The sequence below is a fragment of the Dendrobates tinctorius genome, unplaced genomic scaffold, assembly GCF_039654945.1.
Source record: "Dendrobates tinctorius isolate UK_male_01 unplaced genomic scaffold, ASM3965494v1 ptg000450l, whole genome shotgun sequence".
Taxonomy (NCBI): Eukaryota; Metazoa; Chordata; class Amphibia; order Anura; family Dendrobatidae; genus Dendrobates; species Dendrobates tinctorius.
This window is the reverse complement of record NW_027362112.1, coordinates 1,734,752-1,755,244: the sequence shown is the minus strand read 5'-3', so window position 1 is coordinate 1,755,244 and position 20,493 is coordinate 1,734,752. Positions and strand designations below refer to the sequence as shown.

Here is a 20,493-nt window from a genome sequence, read left to right as displayed (position 1 = left end):
GGAGAGGGAGGGACGGACGGGAGAGGGAGGGAGGGACGGCCGGCCGGACGGGAGAGGGCCGGACGGACGGGAGAGGGAGGGACGGACGGACGGACGGGAGAGGGAGGGACGGACGGACGGACGGGAGAGGGAGGGACGGACGGACGGACGGGAGAGGGAGGGACGGACGGACGGACGGGAGAGGGAGGGACGGACGGACGGGAGAGGGAGGGACGGACGGACGGACGGGAGAGGGAGGGACGGACGGACGGGAGAGGGAGGGACGGACGGACGGACGGGAGAGGGAGGGACGGACGGACGGACGGGAGAGGGAGGGACGGACGGACGGGAGAGGGAGGGACGGACGGACGGACGGGAGAGGGAGGGACGGACGGACGGACGGGAGAGGGAGGGACGGACGGACGGACGGGAGAGGGACGGACGGACGGACGGGAGAGGGAGGGACGGACGGACGGGAGAGGGAGGGACGGACGGACGGGAGAGGGAGGGACGGACGGACGGGAGAGGGACGGACGGACGGGAGAGGGAGGGACGGACGGACGGGAGAGGGACGGACGGACGGGAGAGGGACGGACGGACGGGAGAGGGAGGGACGGACGGACGGACGGGAGAGGGAGGGACGGACGGACGGACGGGAGAGGGAGGGACGGACGGACGGACGGGAGAGGGAGGGACGGACGGACGGACGGGAGAGGGAGGGACGGACGGACGGACGGGAGAGGGAGGGACGGACGGACGGACGGGAGAGGGAGGGACGGACGGGAGAGGGAGGGACGGACGGACGGACGGGAGAGGGAGGGACGGACGGGAGAGGGAGGGAGGGACGGACGGGAGAGGGAGGGAGGGACGGACGGACGGGAGAGGGAGGGAGGGACGGACGGACGGGAGAGGGAGGGAGGGACGGACGGGAGAGGGAGGGACGGACGGGAGAGGGAGGGACGGACGGGAGAGGGAGGGACGGACGGGAGAGGGAGGGACGGACGGGAGAAGGAGGGACGGACGGGAGAGGGAGGGACGGACGGGAGAGGGAGGGACGGACGGGAGAGGGAGGGACGGACGGGAGAGGGAGGGACGGACGGGGGACGGACGGACGGACGGACGGGAGAGGGACGGACGGACGGGAGAGGGACGGACGGACGGGAGAGGGACGGACGGACGGGAGAGGGACGGACGGACGGGAGAGGGACGGACGGACGGGAGAGGGACGGACGGACGGGAGAGGGACGGACGGACGGGAGAGGGACGGACGGACGGACGGGAGAGGGACGGACGGACGGACGGACGGGAGAGGGACGGACGGACGGGAGAGGGACGGACGGACGGACGGGAGAGGGACGGACGGACGGACGGGAGAGGGACGGACGGACGGACGGACGGGAGAGGGACGGACGGACGGGAGAGGGACGGACGGGAGAGGGACGGACGGACGGGAGAGGGACGGACGGACGGGAGAGGGACGGACGGGAGAGGGACGGACGGGAGAGGGACGGACGGACGGGAGAGGGACGGACGGACGGGAGAGGGACGGACGGACGGGAGAGGGACGGACGGACGGGAGAGGGACGGACGGACGGGAGAGGGACGGACGGACGGGAGAGGGACGGACGGACGGGAGAGGGACGGACGGACGGGAGAGGGACGGACGGACGGGAGAGGGACGGACGGACGGGAGAGGGACGGACGGACGGACGGGAGAGGGACGGACGGGAGAGGGACGGACGGGAGAGGGACGGACGGGAGAGGGACGGACGGGAGAGGGACGGACGGGAGAGGGACGGACGGGAGAGGGACGGACGGGCGGGAGAGGGACGGACGGACGGGAGAGGGAGGGAGGGACGGGAGAGGGAGGGAGGGACGGACGGACGGGAGAGGGGGGGACGGACGGACGGGAGAGGGGGGGACGGACGGACGGGAGAGGGAGGGACGGACGGACGGGAGAGGGAGGGAGGGACGGACGGGAGAGGGAGGGAGGGACGGACGGGAGAGGGAGGGAGGGACGGACGGGAGAGGGAGGGAGGGAGGGACGGACGGGAGAGGGAGGGACGGGAGAGGGAGGGAGGGAGGGACGGGAGAGGGAGGGAGGGACGGGAGAGGGAGGGAGGGACGGGAGAGGGAGGGAGGGAGGGACGGGAGAGGGAGGGAGGGAGGGACGGGAGAGGGAGGGAGGGAGGGACGGGAGAGGGAGGGAGGGACGGGAGAGGGAGGGAGGGACGGGAGAGGGAGGGAGGGACGGGAGAGAGAGGGAGGGAGGGAGGGACGGGAGAGAGGGAGGGAGGGAGGGACGGGAGAGGGAGGGAGGGAGGGACGGGAGAGGGAGGGAGGGAGGGACGGGAGAGGGAGGGAGGGAGGGACGGGAGAGGGAGGGAGGGAGGGGAGAGGGAGGGAGGGACGGGAGAGGGAGGGAGGGAGGGACGGGAGAGGGAGGGACGGACGGGAGAGGGAGGGACGGGAGAGGGAGGGAGGGAGGGACGGGAGAGAGGGAGGGAGGGACGGGAGAGAGGGAGGGAGGGACGGGAGAGAGGGAGGGAGGGACGGGAGAGGGAGGGAGGGACGGGCGGACGGGAGAGGGAGGGAGGGACGGGAGGGAGAGGGAGGGAGGGACGGGAGAGAGAGGGAGGGACGGACGGGAGAGAGAGGGAGGGACGGACGGGAGAGAGAGGGAGGGACGGACGGGAGAGGGAGGGAGGGACGGACGGGAGAGGGAGGGAGGGACGGACGGGAGAGGGAGGGAGGGACGGACGGGAGAGGGAGGGAGGGACGGACGGGAGAGGGAGGGAGGGACGGACGGGAGAGGGAGGGAGGGACGGACGGGAGAGGGAGGGAGGGACGGACGGGAGAGGGAGGGAGGGACGGACGGGGGAGGGAGGGAGGGACGGACGGGGGAGGGAGGGAGGGACGGACGGGAGAGAGAGGGAGGGAGGGACGGACGGGAGAGAGAGGGAGGGAGGGACGGACGGGAGAGAGAGGGAGGGAGGGACGGACGGGAGAGAGAGGGAGGGAGGGACGGACGGGAGAGAGAGGGAGGGAGGGACGGGAAAGGGGGGGAGGGAGGGAGGGACGGGAAAGGGGGGGAGGGAGGGAGGGACGGGAGAGGCGAGGGAGGGAGGGACGGGAGAGGCGAGGGAGGGAGGGACGGGAAAGGGGGGGAGGGAGGGAGGGACGGGAGAGGGAGGGACGAGGGAGGGAGGGACGGGAGAGGGAGGGAGGGACGGGAGAGGGAGGGAGGGACGGGAGAGGGAGGGAGGGACGGGAGAGGGAGGGAGGGACGGGAGAGGGAGGGAGGGACGGGAGAGGGAGGGAGGGACGGGAGAGGGAGGGACGGGAGAGGGAGGGACGGGAGAGGGAGGGACGGGAGAGGGAGGGACGGGAGAGGGAGGGACGGGAGAGGGAGGGACGGAGGGAGGGACGGGAGAGAGACGGAGGGACGGACGGGGGAGGGAGGGACGGGAGAGGGAGGGAGGGACGGGAGAGGGAGGGAGGGACGGGAGAGGGAGGGAGGGACGGGAGAGGGAGGGAGGGACGGGAGAGGGAGGGAGGGAGGGAGGGAGGGACGGGAGAGGGAGGGAGGGAGGGACGGGAGAGGGAGGGAGGGACGGGGGAGGGAGGGACGGGAGAGGGAGGGAGGGAGGGACGGGAGAGGGAGGGAGGGAGGGACGGGAGAGGGAGGGAGGGACGGGGGAGGGAGGGACGGGAGAGGGAGGGAGGGAGGGACGGGAGAGGGAGGGAGGGACGGGAGAGGGAGGGAGGGACGGGAGAGGGAGGGACGGGAGAGGGAGGGAGGGACGGGAGAGGGAGGGAGGGACGGGAGAGGGAGGGAGGGACGGGAGAGGGAGGGAGGGACGGGAGAGGGAGGGAGGGACGGGAGAGGGAGGGAGGGAGGGACGGGAGAGGGAGGGAGGGAGGGACGGGAGAGGGAGGGAGGGACGGGAGAGGGAAGGAGGGACGGGAGAGGGAAGGAGGGACGGGAGAGGGAAGGAGGGACGGGAGAGGGAAGGAGGGACGGGAGAGGGAAGGAGGGACGGGAGAGGGAGGGAGGGACGGGAGAGGGAGGGACGGGGGAGGGAGGGAGGGACGGGGGAGGGAGGGAGGGACGGGGGAGGGAGGGACGGACGGGGGAGGGAGGGACGGGAGAGGGAGGGAGGGAGGGACGGGAGAGGGAGGGACGGGAGAGGGAGGGAGGGACGGGAGAGGGAGGGAGGGACGGGAGAGGGAGGGAGGGAGGGAGGGACGGACGGGAGAGGGAGGGAGGGAGGGACGGGAGAGGGAGGGAGGGAGGGACGGGAGAGGGAGGGAGGGACGGGAGAGGGAGGGAGGGACGGACGAGGGAGGGAGGGACGGACGAGGGAGGGAGGGACGGGAGAGGGAGGGAGGGACGGGAGAGGGAGGGACGGGAGAGGGAGGGACGGGAGAGGGAGGGACGGGAGAGGGAGGGACGGGAGAGGGAGGGAGGGACGGGAGAGGGAGGGAGGGACGGGAGAGGGAGGGAGGGACGGGAGAGGGAGGGAGGGACGGGAGAGGGAGGGAGGGAGGGACGGGAGAGGGAGGGAGGGACGGGAGAGGGAGGGAGGGACGGGAGAGGGAGGGAGGGACGGGAGAGGGAGGGAGGGACGGGAGAGGGAGGGAGGGACGGACGAGGGAGGGAGGGACGGACGAGGGAGGGAGGGACGGGAGAGGGAGGGAGGGACGGGAGAGGGAGGGAGGGACGGGAGAGGGAGGGACGGGAGAGGGAGGGAGGGACGGGAGAGGGAGGGAGGGACGGGAGAGGGAGGGAGGGACGGGAGAGGGAGGGAGGGACGGGAGAGGGAGGGAGGGACGGGAGAGGGAGGGAGGGAGGGACGGGAGAGGGAGGGAGGGAGGGACGGGAGAGGGAGGGAGGGAGGGACGGGAGAGGGAGGGAGGGACGGGAGAGGGAGGGAGGGACGGGAGAGGGAGGGAGGGACGGGAGAGGGAGGGAGGGACGGGAGAGGGAGGGAGGGACGGGAGAGGGAGGGAGGGACGGGAGAGGGAGGGAGGGACGGGAGAGGGAGGGACGGGGGAGGGAGGGACGGGAGAGGGAGGGACGGGGGAGGGAGGGACGAGGGAGGGAGGGACGGGAGAGGGAGGGACGGGAGAGGGAGGGAGGGACGGGAGAGGGAGGGAGGGACGGGAGAGGGAGGGAGGGACGGGAGAGGGAGGGAGGGACGGGAGAGGGAGGGAGGGACGGGAGAGGGAGGGAGGGACGGGAGAGGGAGGGAGGGACGGGAGAGGGAGGGACGAGGGAGGGAGGGAGGGAGGGACGGGAGAGGGAGGGAGGGACGGGAGAGGGAGGGACGGGAGAGGGAGGGACGGACGGGAGAGGGAGGGAGGGACGGACGGGAGAGGGAGGGAGGGACGGACGGGAGAGGGAGGGACGGACGGGAGAGGGACGGACGAGAGGCGAGGGAGGGAGGGACGGGAGAGGCGAGGGAATGGAGGGACGGGAGAGGCGAGGGACGGGAGAGGCGAGGGAGGGAGGGACGGGAGAGGCGAGGGAGGGAGGGAGGGACGGGAGAGGCGAGGGAGGGAGGGAGGGACGGGAGAGGCGAGGGAGGGAGGGAGGGACGGGAGAGGCGAGGGAGGGACGGGAGAGGCGAGGGAGGGACGGGAGAGGCGAGGGAGGGAGGGACGGGAGAGGCGAGGGAGGGAGGGACGGGAGAGGCGAGGGAGGGAGGGACGGGAGAGGCGAGGGAGGGAGGGACGGGAGAGGCGAGGGAGGGAGGGACGGGAGAGGCGAGGGAGGGAGGGACGGGAGAGGCGAGGGAGGGAGGGACGGGAGAGGCGAGGGAGGGACGGGAGAGGCGAGGGAGGGAGGGACGGGAGAGGCGAGGGAGGGAGGGAGGGACGGGAGAGGCGAGGGAGGGAGGGAGGGACGGGAGAGGCGAGGGAGGGAGGGACGGGAGAGGCGAGGGAGGGAGGGACGGGAGAGGCGAGGGAGGGAGGGACGGGAGAGGCGAGGGAGGGAGGGACGGGAGAGGCGAGGGAGGGAGGGACGGGAGAGGCGAGGGAGGGAGGGACGGGAGAGGCGAGGGAGGGAGGGACGGGAGAGGCGAGGGAGGGAGGGACGGGAGAGGCGAGGGAGGGAGGGACGGGAGAGGCGAGGGAGGGAGGGACGGGAGAGGCGAGGGAGGGAGGGACGGGAGAGGCGAGGGAGGGAGGGACGGGAGAGGCGAGGGAGGGAGGGACGGGAGAGGCGAGGGAGGGAGGGGCGAGGGAGGGAGGGAGGGACGGGAGAGGCGAGGGAGGGAGGGAGGGACGGGAGAGGCGAGGGAGGGAGGGAGGGACGGGAGAGGGGAGGGAGGGACGGGAGGGACGGGAGAGGGGAGGGAGGGACGGGAGAGGCGAGGGAGGGAGGGAGGGACGGGAGAGGCGAGGGAGGGAGGGAGGGACGGGAGAGGCGAGGGAGGGAGGGACGGGAGAGGCGAGGGAGGGAGGGACGGGAGAGGCGAGGGACGGACGGACGGGAGAGGCGACGGACGGACGGACGGGAGAGGCGACGGACGGACGGACGGGAGAGGCGACGGACGGACGGACGGGAGAGGCGACGGACGGACGGACGGGAGAGGCGAGGGGAGGCGGGACAGACTGGGGAGGCGTGGACGGACGGGGGAGGCAACGGCAGGATGCAGAGAGATGCAGCAAAGATTTAGGGTAGGAGACAAACATTCTCACCTGCTGACACAGGTATGCAGAGAACTTGCTGATTCCCTCCTCGTGCAGCCCCAGCAGTGGGAAGATCTTGAAGAATCTCTCCACCTGGGGAAGGTCCCCGGCTTTAGTTGCTGAATCAAACTTCTCGCTGACCAGTACCTTCAGCTGCTTCTCAGCCTCCTGTAGGAGCTGTAGGTTGGCATCAATCATGCTGCCTAGACCACAATGCAGAAAGATGAGAATGAGACGTCGGCGCCTCCTGAGGTCAGAGAGACGGTGGAGAGGCCGAACTAGTGGACATCCAAATATACAGTTGTGCGCAAAAGTTTATGTAGTGAAAATATGTATATGTCTGGTCGGCAGCTAACTAGCATCTGTCCTTAGGCTGCAGCTATCACAAAGGTCATTATCATATGTTATCCTGAGAAAAGGCAGTTTCCTGTCTCAGACCCCAGGATGCCTTCCCGCAAACACACAGAATTGGAACATATCAGACCTCTGATGCATTTTGAAGGGAGACACCAAATTGCAGACTGACACTCTATTTACTATGAGAAAGAAAGGTCACACATAGAGTGTTCAGAGGAAAATAATGCATTCATTGGTAAAGTAGCCATGATCCAGTCACACACCAGGGACTAGATCTGATCTCCAAGCTGAGTCTATAACTTGGGGGTCAACACAAAGAAAGTTGTTCACAGTTTGAGGGGCAGCGAAGCTGATGTGTTCCATTCCATATTCCTCACTCAGGGAGCAGAATGCCAGACTGCAAAGTTTAGATTTTTCTGTAAGTTTCTCCATTTTGTTTTTATCACTGTTTTGCATATTTGTATGTCACTTTTTATTTCTATTTTTATATCCTTTTATTGTAAGCACTGCACTTTACCTTTTCTATTAAAGCTTAAAACTTTAATAAGTCTGAGCCTTGTTGCTGTAAAGAATCCACAGCCTTAGAGTGTGTGCTCCTGGTGATTGGCAGACAGTAGTAGTAATATTTCCGGGACTCATCGCCCGTGTGTTCGGTGAGTGGTGGCAGCGTGTAGGAGCGGGGTGTGTGGTCTGTGATTTATGCTCCCACTGCAGCATAGGACAGAGGGTGAATGCTGAAGATGATTAACCCTTGCAGGCGCAACCCTAAGTCACGTGCTGAGAAGAGTGTACGTGACAGTTTACATACCCCGGTATTAAGAAATGGGGTATGTGAACTTTTGATCAGGGTCATTTGGATCTTTCGGGCTGTCATTATGATTTAAAATAGAGAAAACACTGTAGTCTGACAATAAATGGCTTCACCCAACCACTAACCATGAGTGTTATCATTCATATTCTCTGGAAAAAGGCCAAGAAAGCAAAAATTCTGCCGGGGTGTGTAAACTTTTGAGCACAACTGTATATTACTTAGGGTGTATATGCATTACCAGAGAAAAGTTTGGAAACAAGGAGAAAAGAAACAAGTGCGAACTGTCACCCCTCCTATACCCCCTCATTTCCTACTTGCTCCCCCTCAGACCCCTCATGTGTTCGTTTCCTACATGCGCCCCCTCAGACCTCTCCTGTGCTCCTTCTTTTCTACCTGTGCCCCCTCATACCCCTGCTGTGCACCTCGTTTCCTACCTGCAACCCCTCAGACCCCTGCTGTGCTCCTCGTTTCCTACCTGCACCCCCTCAGACCCCTGCTGTGCTCGTTTCCTACCTGCACCCCCTCAGACCCCTGCTGTGCTCCTCGCTTTCTACCTGCACCCCCTCAGACCCCTGCTGTGCTCCTCGCTTTCTACCTGCACCCCCTCAGACCCCTGCTGTGCTCCTCGTTTCCTACCTGCACCCCCTCAGACCCCTGCTGTGCTCCTCGTTTCCTACCTGCACCCCCTCAGACCCCTGCTGTGCTCCTCGTTTCCTACCGGCGCCCCCTCAGACCCCTGCTGTGCTCCACGTTTCCTACCTGCACCCCCTCAGACCCCGGCTGTGCTCCTTGTTTCCTACATGCACCCCCTCAGACCCCTGCTGTGCTCCACGTTTCCTACCTGCACCCCCTCAGACCCCTGCTGTGCTCCAAGTTTTCTACCTGCACCCCTTCAGACCCCTGCTGTGCCCCTCGTGTACTTCATTTGCCCCCTCAGACCCTTGCTGTGCTCCACGTTTCCTACCGGCACCCCCTCAGACCCCTGCTGTGCTCCTTGTTTCCTACCTGCACCCCGTCAGACCCCTGCTGTGCTCCACGTTTCCTACCGGCACCCCCTCAGACCCCTGCTGTGCTCCTCGTTTCCTACCTGCACACCCTCAGACCCCTGCTGTGCTCCTCGTTTCCTACATGCAACCCCTCAGACCCCTGCTGTGCTCCACGTTTCCTACCTGCACCCCCTCAGACCCCTGCTGTGCTCCACGTTTCCTACCTGCACCCCCTCAGACCCCTGCTGTGCTCCACGTTTCCTACCTGCACCCCCTCAGACCCCTGCTGTGCTCCAAGTTTCCTACCTGCACCCCCTCAGACCCCTGCTGTGCTCCAAGTTTCCTACCTGCACCCCCTCAGACCCCTGATGTGCTCCACATTTCCTACCTGCACCCCCTCAGACCCCTGCTGTGCTCGTTTCCTACATGCACCCCTTCAGACTCCTGCTGTGCTCGTTTCCTACCTGCACCCCCTCAGACCGCTGCTGTGCGCCACGTTTCCTACGTGCACCCCCTCAGACCCCTGCTGTGCTCATCGTTTCCTACCTGCGCCCCCTCAGACCCCTGCTGTGCTCATCGTAATCTACCTGCACCCCCTCAGACCCCTGCTGTGCTCATCGTTTCCTACCTGCACCTTCCGGGTTTTACTGCCTTCAGTCTGAATCTACAATGTGCACAAGCCAACAAGAAAACCACAGTAAGGACCGGCGCGGCCGGATTCTGGGTCAGTGTGTCTGGACACGGCTGCTGAGCGTGCACACGTCACCTTCTCGTCCCTGCCGACTCAGCTCGATGACGGACTTGTCCAGGCACAGGTAGCGGTGGATGTGCGCAGCCGCCTGCTCGTACTCCTCGCTCTTCAGCGCCGTCTGAACACCGTCCATACAGAACTTGAGATCCAGGATGTCGTCCGCTCGCTGAATGGCCTGATACAGCCGGCACTGTGGAGAAGACCCCGGGCGTCAGTCTCCACCATCGACCACAAAATGGCACTGAGCACACTGCACCAGCCCCCCAGCTACTGTGCACAGGGGTCGACAGATACTGGCGGTAAGAACCAGGCATACTGGACCTCACTAGAAAGACACATGAGCCCAGCACGATCAGGGGCCGGAGGGAACAGACCACCCCATACTGGAGTATAGCACACAATGTCAGCAGAATAGTGAGTGCAGCTCTGGAGGTGACTGGAGGATAAGACATGGAGTACTGCAGTCCCTGTATATATATATATATATATATATATATATATATATATATATTTACTCTCGTACACTGGGCGGCCTACCTTGGCTAAATCGAGCTGCCGCACTTTACTGCTGACGTTCTCAGCCAGGTTGCAGGTGAAGCTGATCATGCCGGACAGTTGCTGGGCGTCTCCGTCTATCAGCTGCAGATTCGGCCTGGATGAATGATCGAGGGTGGTCAGAGGCAGACTGCAGGATTATGGGGGAGTGGACTGACGGTGCAGTGTCTGCAGGATGATTGCCCCCCCATGTGTACGTACCCCATCCGCTGTAAGGACAGCATCTTGTTCTCTACTGCCCCCTGCTGTCCGAGCAGCGCCTCTAGCTCTGCTTCCACCTGCACCTGTAAGAGAGGCATCAGATTCCCGGAATTACTGTACAGGGCGATACACACGGCGACAGTCCCATGTGGGGTTCCTGACACGACGGTGCAGCAGCAGCACCACGCCCCTCTGACTGGCTGCTGATGATGTCAGGTCCCATCTCAGGCAATAACACAGAGGAGTGTGTGACCGTGGGAGATCTGCTGCATTGGATCCGGTGGCTCTCCATTCCTCCAACGGTCGCACGCTCTTCTCACAGCACAGGTTCCATCTGATGACGGCCAGGATCTGACAACCGCTACACATCACAGTGACTGCGGCCGAAAGGAAACAATCTGCAGCTTCCTACACATGAAGGCTCCCCTAACACTACGGCGGCTCCTCCCGTCCAGCGTCGGACTGGCCCACCGGAGAGCCGGAGGATTCCCGTGGGCCCTGGCACCTGCTGGCGTACAGGGCCAGCAGTTGCCTAGGGCCCCCACTGCTTCAGGGGGCCCCAGCCAGTGATCTGCCGCTAACAGCGGCACACCACACAGCTGCTATGGGGGCTGCGTGCCAGCGGAGCAGCCCGTCCCCACTACTAAAGAGAAATGAATATTCACTGCATCCCACGCCCACATGGGCGTGGGAAGCAGCGCATATCATTTCACTCTCGGTCTCCACTCCCCGGGGCCCCGCCCCCCAGCCTAGGCAGCCGGCAATGGAACAGAGAGAGTCTCTCTCCTATCAGTCCGCGATGGCGTCACTTCACCGCTCACCCGCTGTCTGGCAGACGGGACAGCTCCTGAGTCTGAAGCGTGGGAGCGAGGAGGAGAGGGGAGTACTGTGGTTTGGTTTTTTTATATCTCTATATATCTATTCTCTACATATATCTATCTCTACATCTATTTCTATATCTATGTATCTCTATATCTATCTATACATCTATCTAGCTATCTATTTCTCTATCTCTATACCTATCTATAGCTATCTCTATCTATCATCTATCCATAGATCTATTTATCCCCTATCTAACTATCTATATCTATTTCTATATCTATCTTTCTATAGCTATCTATATATCTATCTATCTTTTTATCCATTATCTATCTATCTATATATATATATATATATATATATATATATATATATATAGTGTTATACCCTATGAGGGGGAAGCATTATACCCTATGAGGGGGGGAAGCATTATACCCTATGAGGGGGGGAAGCATTATACCCCTATGAGGGGGGGGAAGCATTATACCCTATGAGGGGGGGAAGCATTATACCCTATGAGGGGGGGAAGCATTATACCCTATGAGGGGGGGAAGCATTATACCCTATGAGGGGGGCAGTATTATACCCTATGAGGGGGGAAGCATTATACCCTATGAGGGGGGAAGCATTATACCCTATGAGGGGGGGAAGCATTATACCCTATGAGGGGGAAGCATTATACCCTATGAGGGGGAAGCATTATACCCTATGAGGGGGGGAAGCATTATACCCTATGAGGGGGGGAAGCATTATACCCTATGAGGGGGGGAAGCATTATACCCTATGAGGGGGGGAAGCATTATACCCTATGAGGGGGGGAAGCATTATACCCTATGAGGGGGGGAAGCATTATACCCTATGAGGGGGGGAAGCATTATACCCTATGAGGGGGGGAAGCATTATACCCTATGAGGGGGGGAAGCATTATACCCTATGAGGGGGAAGCATTATACCCTATGAGGGGGGGAAGCATTATACCCTATGAGGGGGGGAAGCATTATACCCTATGAGACGGCTGCATTATATTCTGAGGAGGCTACCCCAACCCCTGCTACATAATTAGGACGTGTACCACCTTATATTATACCTGGATATTAGTGTGTTTTACCGCACAATTGGTTTCTTGTATTTATTTCTATGTAGCTACATAGTGGGCCCCAAGAATGATTTTCTCTGGTGGGCCCAAGGTGCTCCAGTCCGACGCTGCTCCTGTCACCGACGCCACGGAGTAGTGATGGGTAGTTCTTCAGAGTGAACTAGTTCATCACCATCCTGACTGAGATTAGCTCATTATGAACTAAACAGCAAGTGGGAGGAGACAGAGTGACCCCTCCTCCAGCTCCAGGACGCTCCCTGCTCTGTCTCACACTTGCTCTTTATAAAGAAGGTGTTAAAACACTATAATACCACACAAATATAATAATATTATTAATAAAAACTGGAATTGCACAGTAGCCAGACACAGCTCCAATGTTGTGTATGAGAGCGAGTGTTTCTGTGTGTGGCTCATGCCCCTCACTTGTCTTTGTGATAAGATCGGCCTCCGGTAGAGGATCGGCCTCCGGTAGGCCAGAAGATCAGTCTTGCTAAAATCTTTCCCACTGGCTCCTGTTCTGTTCTCACAATGGTGGATGCTGAGCTGCTTCTCCTCATACACAATCACTAGGAGTCAGTACTCTACACTACCACAGGTGGCGCTGCTGGGCTCAGTGAGATGCGTCACTAGACCATTTAGCTCACAGGTCACATGATGCGTTTCCTATCAGCTCCTCACAGGGGGGAGAATGATCAGGCTGTCTTATAGGAAGATTTTCTTTGCCCCATAGCAACCAATCACAGCTCAGCGTTCTGATATTGCTCTGGCAAGTGAAATCTGAGGAAAGTTATACATGTAAAAAAAATAGTAATCCGCTTCCCAGTGCTGCTCAGCTGCTGTGTGCCAGAGGCCATATCATCTTCCCAGCCCGACGCTGCGCTCCCCGCAGCCCGACGCCGCGCTCCCCGCAGCCCGACAAAGCGCTCCCCGCAGCCCGACAAAGCGCTCCCCGCAGCCCGACGCCGAGCTCCCCGCAGCCCGACGCCTGCGCTCCCCGCAGCCCGACGCCGCGCTCCCCGCAGCCCGACGCCCGCGCTCCCCCGCAGCCCGACGCCGAGCTCCCCGCAGCCCGACAAAGCGCTCCCCGCAGCCCGACAAAGCGCTCCCCGCAGCCCGACAAAGCGCTCCCCGCAGCCCGACAAAGCGCTCCCCGCAGCCCGACAAAGCGCTCCCCGCAGCCCGACGCCGCGCTCCCCCGCAGCCCGACAAAGCGCTCCCCGCAGGCCCGACAAAGCGCTCCCCGCAGCCCGACAAAGCGCTCCCCGCAGCCCGACGCCGCGCTCCCCGCAGCCCGACGCCGCGCTCCCCGCAGCCCGACAAAGCGCTCCCCGCAGCCCGACAAAGCGCTCCCCGCAGCCCGACGCCGCGCTCCCCGCAGCCCGACGCCGAGCTCCCCGCAGCCCGACGCCGCGCTCCCCGCAGCCCGACGCCGCGCTCCCCGCAGCCCGACAAAGCGCTCCCCGCAGCCCGACGCCGCGCTCCCCGCAGCCCGACGCCGCGCTCCCCGCAGCCCGACGCCGAGCTCCCCGCAGCCCGACAAAGCGCTCCCCGCAGCCCGACAAAGCGCTCCCCGCAGCCCGACAAAGCGCTCCCCGCAGCCCGACGCCGAGCTCCCCGCAGCCCGACGCCACGCTCCCCGCAGCCCGACGCCGCGCTCCCCGCAGCCCGACAAAGCGCTCCCCGCAGCCCGACAAAGCGCTCCCCGCAGCCCGACAAAGCGCTCCCCGCAGCCCGACAAAGCGCTCCCCCGCAGCCCGACAAAGCGCTCCCCGCAGCCCGACAAAGCGCTCCCCGCAGCCCGACAAAGCGCTCCCCGCAGCCCGACGCCGCGCTCCCCGCAGCCCGACGCCGCGCTCCCCGCAGCCCGACGCCGAGCTCCCCGCAGCCCGACGCCGCGCTCCCCGCAGCCCGACGCCGCGCTCCCCGCAGCCCGACGCCGCGCTCCCCGCAGCCCGACGCCGAGCTCCCCGCAGCCCGACGCCACGCTCCCCGCAGCCCGACGCCGAGCTCCCCGCAGCCCGACGCCGAGCTCCCCGCAGCCCGACGCCGCGCTATAGAATCAGCAGATGGATTAACTATTGCTGATCATTGTAACCCAACGATAACTCCTCCTGGGAGCCGCAGCTGCTGTGTGACGAGAACGGATCAATCTCCTCTCAGCAGAATCCAGAGAAATAATGAACTAAAGGAACCAGACTGCCCCTCACTACTCCGGCGGCTCCTCCCGTCACTGCCCGTCTCGGGGCCCCTCACTACTCCGGCGGCTCCTCCCGTCACTGCCCGTCTCGGGGCCCCTCACCTCCTCTGCACACAGCCGCGTGTACGCCTCCTCCAGCTCCTGCAGGTCGGTGAGGGAGCGAATCCGGTCCATGCTGAGCGCTGAGCCCCCGTCTCCTTGGTAACGCACTGAGGCAGCCATATTGGCGGGACGCGTCACTTCCGGCTCTCGCGCCTGACGTCACTTCCGGTGTCCTGCAGCGAGGGCTGTCCTCGTGGTGCCGGTGACCGGAGCGGGCGGCGGGTGAGTGCGCGGTGAGCACTGGCCATACGGGTGGACCGAGCATAGAGAGGTGCGGCCGGAACTACTGGGGTGACGGCGGCAGCAGCAGCACCACCACCACCACAGGCAGCTGTGTGGCGGCCTCCGCAGTGTGCGCGGCGCGGAATGGCGGCAGAGTGATCCCCGCCCGCAATCCGCCCGGAATCTCCGCCATCCGCCCGAGCCGCGGCCCGACACCGGTGAGGAAAGGCCGGGGGGAGCGAGGGGTCAGGAGGCCGGGGGATAACGGGACCGTGAGGAGCGAGAGCAGAGAAGACTCGGGTACCGAATAACCTCCCCAATCTACCGGGCCGTGCGCTCACCCCCCCCCCCCAGTCTACCGGGCCGTGCGCTCCCCCCCCCCCAGTCCACCGGGCCGTGCGCTCCCCCCCCCCCAGTCCACCGGGCCGTGCGCTCCCCCCCCCAGTCCACCGGGCCGTGCGCTCACCCCCCCCCCCCAGTCTACCGGGCCGTGCGCTCCCCCCCCCAGTCTACCGGGCCGTGCGCTCCCCCCCCCCAGTCTACCGGGCCGTGCGCTCCCCCCCCCCAGTCTACCGGGCCGTGCGCTCCCCCCCCCCAGTCTACCGGGCCGTGCGCTCCCCCCCCCCAGTCTACCGGGCCGTGCGCTCCCCCCCCCAGTCTACCGGGCCGTGCGCTCCCCCCCCCAGTCTACCGGGCCGTGCGCTCCCCCCCCCAGTCCACCGGGCCGTGCGCTCCCCCCCCCAGTCTACCGGGCCGTGCGCTCCCCCCCCCCAGTCTACCGGGCCGTGCGCTCCCCCCCCCAGTCTACCGGGCCGTGCGCTCCCCCCCCCAGTCTACCGGGCCGTGCGCTCCCCCCCCCAGTCTACCGGGCCGTGCGCTCCCCCCCCCCAGTCTACCGGGCCGTGCGCTCCCCCCCCCAGTCTACCGGGCCGTGCGCTCCCCCCCCCAGTCTACCGGGCCGTGCGCTCCCCCCCCCCAGTCTACCGGGCCGTGCGCTCCCCCCCCCAGTCTACCGGGCCGTGCGCTCCCCCCCCCAGTCTACCGGGCCGTGCGCTCCCCACCCCCCCAGTCTACCGGGCCGTGCGCTCCCCCCACCCCCCCAGTCTACCGGGCCGTGCGCTCCCCCCACCCCCCCAGTCTACCGGGCCGTGCGCTCCCCCACGCCCCCCCAGTCTACCGGGCCGTGCGCTCCCCCCACCCCCCCAGTCTACCGGGCCGTGCGCTCCCCCCACCCCAGTCTACCGGGCCGTGCGCTCCCCCCCCCCCCCCCAGTCTACCGGGCCGTGCGCTCCCCCCCCCCCCCCCAGTCTACCGGGCCGTGCGCTCACCCCCCTCCCTCCAATCTACCGGGCCGTGCGCTCACCCCCCCCCAGTCTACCGGGCCGTGCGCTCACCCCCCCCCCAGTCTACCGGGCCGTGCGCTCACCCCCCTCCCTCCAATCTACCGGGCCGTGCGCTTCCCCCACCCCCCCCAGTCTACCGGGCCGTGCGCTCACCCCCCCCCCAGTCTACCGGGCCGTGCGCTCACCCCCCTCCCTCCAATCTACCGGGCCGTGCGCTTCCCCCACCCCCCCCAGTCTACCGGGCCGTGCGCTCACCCCCCCCCCAGTCTACCGGGCCGTGCGCTCACCCCCCCCCCCCCCCAGTCTACCGGGCCGTGCGCTCACCCCCCCCCCTCCAGTCTACCGGGCCGTGCGCTCCCCCCCCCCCCCCCTAGTCTACCGGGCCGTGCGCTTCCCCCCCCCCCCCCTAGTCTACCGGGCCGTGCGCTTCCCCCCCCCCCTAGTCTACCGGGCCGTGCGCTCCCCCCCCCCCCCTAGTCTACCGGGCCGTGCGCTCCCCCCCCCCCCCCCCTAGTCTACCGGGCCGTGCGCTCCCCCCCTAGTCTACCGGGCCGTGCGCTCCCCCCCCCCCCTAGTCTACCGGGCCGTGCGCTCCCCCCCCCCTAGTCTACCGGGCCGTGCGCTCCTCCCCCCCCCCAGTCTACCGGGCCGTGCTCTCCCCCCCCCCTAGTCTACCGGGCCGTGCTCACTCCCCGCTTACGCCCCGCGCGCGCTCTCCGCTTCCCCCCTCCCTCTCTCGGGCTCCGCGCGCTCTCCGCTCCCCCCCCCCCCGCGCGCGCTCTCCGCCTCCCTCCCTCTCTTGGGCCCCGCGCGCGCTCTCCGTCCCCCCCCCCTCTCTCCGCCTCCCCCCCCTCTCTCCGCCTCCCCCCCCCTCTCGGGCCCCGCGCGCTCTCCGCCTCCCCCTCTCTCTCGGGCCCCGCGCGCGCACTCTCCCTCCATGATGAGTCCTCATGTCTCTTCTCTGACATGCTTGCTGGAGACGGCTGACCTCTGAGCAGTGGGAGTTGCTTGTGTGGCCACGCGGTGACATTACCTGGTGCCGCCAGTTGACATGCTTCTTCCTGTCTTCCAGCTCGCCTGTTCTCACCACTGATCTGGAGCCGCTGCCGCCATGTTCCTTTATAACCTGACCCTGCAGAGAGCCACCGGCATCAGCTTCGCCATCCATGGGAACTTTTCAGGTACGGTTCCCGGCCGCCGTGTGTCCCAGTGATCGGCTCCGTCCTCTTGAGACGTTCCTGAGGCTGGTGTAGTAGTGCCGGCCCCTCTGGGGATTCCTCACTCTGCGGCCCCCTTCAGTTTCTCATCTTCTGTTCTCTTGTGTCCAGGAACTAAACTCCAGGAGATCGTTGTTTCCCGGGGGAAGATCCTGGAGCTGCTGCGCCCTGATGCCAACACGGGCAAGGTGCACACGCTGCTGACGGTGGAGGTGTTCGGAGTCATCCGCTCGCTCATGGCTTTCCGTCTGACCGGCGGCACCAAGGATTACATAGTGGTGGGCAGCGACTCCGGCCGCATCATCATCCTGGAGTACCACCCTTCCAAGAACATGTTTGAGAAGATCCACCAGGAGACGTTCGGGAAGAGTGGCTGCCGCAGGATTGTGCCCGGGCAGTTCTTGGCAGTGGACCCCAAGGGCAGAGCTGTGATGATAAGTGAGTTGTTCCCCGGGGGTCTCCGCCCTAGCCGGGAGCGTTTTGAGGACCCCTTTATTCAGGCTGGGCTCTCGTCGTTATGCAGCAGGTCCGCCGTGACTGGTGGTGTCTCTCCCATGTGACTGTACTGTGATGGTGTTGGGGTGTCTGAGGAGGCCCGCTCCTCACCTCTGTCTCCATTTTCAGGTGCCATAGAGAAGCAGAAGCTGGTTTACATCCTGAACAGAGACGCCGCTGCTCGGCTTACCATCTCCTCCCCGCTGGAGGCTCACAAGGCCAACACCCTGGTGTACCACGTGGTGGGGGTGGACGTCGGCTTTGAGAACCCCATGTTTGCCTGCCTGGAGATGGACTATGAGGTGAGATGGCTGCTGGGGGTTGTGCTCCTGCTCTGCGCTCTGTGTGATGAGTCCTCATGTCTCTTCTCTGACTCTGCTGGAGAGAGTGGTGTTGCTGATGCTGAGCTTCCTTGGGCCGTTGCACCGTGGGCCAGGATTTGGTTCTTTGCACTAGACTGGATTTGGTTTCTTTGTAGGAGGCCGATAATGACCCTACGGGGGAAGCGGCCGCCAACACCCAGCAGACACTGACCTTCTACGAGCTGGATCTGGGTCTGAATCACGTGGTGCGGAAGTACAGCGAGCCGCTGGAGGAGCATGGCAACTTCCTCATCACAGGTGAGGCCACGGTGTCCAATCACGGCATGTGCGGTGGTCCAGCGCCCCTCCGGGGATGTGGTTGCTGATGATCACTGGGTGCGGCAGCTTCCGCATCTTTGACACCTCCTCACGTCTCTTCCTTGCAGTTCCTGGCGGCTCGGACGGCCCCAGCGGCGTGCTGATCTGCTCTGAAAACTACATCACATACAAGAACTTTGGTGATCAGCCGGACATCCGCTGTCCCATCCCGAGGAGGAGGGTGAGTGTCGGCCGTGCCGCCGGCTTTCTTGGCAGCCATTAATGATGAATTCTCATGTCTCTTCTCTGACCCTATTCTGGAGAGGAAGTGAAGTCCCTGATTGTGCCGGCCCTCGGGGATCATCGCTGCTTTCTTGCTGTAAACCCTCCTGACACTTCCTTGTCTCTGCGCAGAACGACCTGGACGACCCCGAGCGAGGGATGATCTTCGTCTGCTCCGCCACGCACAAAACCAAATCCATGTTCTTCTTCCTGGCGCAGACGGAGCAGGGAGACATCTTTAAGATCACGCTGGAGACAGACGAGGACATGGTGAGGGCGGTGCCAGCGATGGGAGGCCTCCGCGGGGCAGGGTGTGACGCCGTCTCCTCACCCTCTGCACCTTCTCCCTCAGGTCACAGAAATCCGGCTGAAATACTTTGACACCGTTCCAGTGGCGTCAGCGATGTGCGTCCTGAAGACCGGCTTCCTTTTTGTGGCTTCAGAGTTTGGGAACCAGTAAGTGTCAGCCCTGGCATGAGCGCTCCGCTTTGTGTGTGTGAGGGGGGGCGACGTGCATTCGTACTCCGCTGTGGGGGGGGGGGCGGGGACGACGTGCATGCTCTGCTGTGGGGAGGGCAACATGCGCGCATGCTCCGCTATTGCGAGGGGGTGTCGACGTGTGGGCGATGTGCGTGCGCCGCTGTGTGGGCGATGTGCGTGCGCCGCTGTGTGGGCGATGTGCGTGCGCCGCTGTGTGGGCGATGTGCGTGCGCCGCTGTGTGGGCGATGTGCGTGCGCCGCTGTGTGGGCGATGTGCGTGCGCCGCTGTGTGGGCGATGTGCGTGCGCCGCTGTGTGGGCGGCGATGTGCGTGCGCCGCTGTGTGGGCGGCGATGTGCGTGCGCCGCTGTGGGGGGGGCGATGTGCGTGCGCCGCTGTGGGGGGGGCAATGTGCGTGCGCCGCTGTGGGGGGGGGCAATGTGCGTGCGCCGCTGTGGGGGGGGGCAATGTGCGTGCGCCGCTGTGGGGGGGGGCAATGTGCGTGCGCCGCTGTGGGGGGGGGCAATGTGCGTGCGCCGCTGTGGGGGGGGGCAATGTGCGTGCTCCGCTGTGGGGGGGGGGCAATGTGCGTGCTCCGCTGTGGGGGGGGCAATGTGCGTGCTCCGCTGTGGGGGGGGCAATGTGCGTGCTCCGCTGTGTGGGGGCAATGTGGGGGCGATGTGCGTGCTCCGCTGTGTGTGTGTGGGGGGGGCGATGTGCGTGCTCCGCTGTGTGTGTGTGGGGGGGGCGATGTGCATGCTCCGCTGTGTGTGGGGGGGGGGGAGATGTGCATGCTCCGCTGTGTGTGGGGGGAGATGTGCATGCTCCGCTGTGTGTGTGGGGGGGGGGGGGGCGATGTGCGTGCTCCGCTGTGTGTGTGGGGGGGGGGGCGATGTGCGTGCTCCGCTGTGTGTGTGTGTGTGTGGGGGGGGCGATGTGCGTGCTCCGCTGTGTGTGGGGGGGGGGGGCGATGTGTGTGCTCCGCTGTGTGTGTGGGGGGCGATGTGCGTGCTCCGCTGTGTGTGTGGGGGGCGATGTGCGTGCTCCGCTGTGTGTGTGGGGGGGGCTATGTGCGTGCTCCGCTGTGTGTGTGTGTGGGGGGGGGGGGCTATGTGCGTGCTCCGCTGTGTGTGTGTGGGGGGGGCTATGTGCGTGCTCCGCTGTGTGTGTGTGGGGGGGGCTATGTGCGTGCTCCGCTTTGTGTGTGTGGGGGGGGGCTATGTGCGTGCTCCGCTTTGTGTGTGTGGGGGGGGGCTATGTGCGTGCTCCGCTGTGTGTGTGG

General features: G+C 65.4%; 2 protein-coding genes across 5 annotated transcripts in view; one reads left to right on the top strand and one right to left on the bottom strand.

The window, feature by feature from the left end:
• Positions 1 to 14,756, bottom strand: part of COG4 (component of oligomeric golgi complex 4) — a 22,983-nt gene extending 8,227 nt beyond the window's left edge. Inside the window, exons 1-5 of the mRNA XM_073564339.1 lie at positions 14,554 to 14,756; positions 10,340 to 10,422; positions 10,121 to 10,235; positions 9,599 to 9,773; positions 6,688 to 6,881 (exon numbers count right to left, since the gene is read on the bottom strand). Coding sequence (XP_073420440.1) covers positions 6,688 to 6,881; positions 9,599 to 9,773; positions 10,121 to 10,235; positions 10,340 to 10,422; positions 14,554 to 14,673 — 687 coding nt within the window. The 5' untranslated portion in view covers positions 14,674 to 14,756. The remainder of the gene's footprint in view (positions 1 to 6,687; positions 6,882 to 9,598; positions 9,774 to 10,120; positions 10,236 to 10,339; positions 10,423 to 14,553) is intronic.
• SF3B3 (splicing factor 3b subunit 3) overlaps positions 14,627 to 20,493 on the top strand; it is a 19,504-nt gene continuing 13,637 nt past the window's right edge. The window contains exons 1-8 of one of the 4 annotated variants that reach the window (XM_073564333.1): positions 14,627 to 14,775; positions 17,191 to 17,299; positions 17,447 to 17,773; positions 17,960 to 18,132; positions 18,309 to 18,450; positions 18,579 to 18,691; positions 18,865 to 19,002; positions 19,085 to 19,188. In XM_073564333.1, coding sequence (XP_073420434.1) covers positions 17,230 to 17,299; positions 17,447 to 17,773; positions 17,960 to 18,132; positions 18,309 to 18,450; positions 18,579 to 18,691; positions 18,865 to 19,002; positions 19,085 to 19,188 — 1,067 coding nt within the window. In that variant the 5' untranslated portion in view covers positions 14,627 to 14,775; positions 17,191 to 17,229. The other 3 variants (XM_073564335.1, XM_073564332.1, XM_073564334.1) reach the window with 3 other exon arrangements.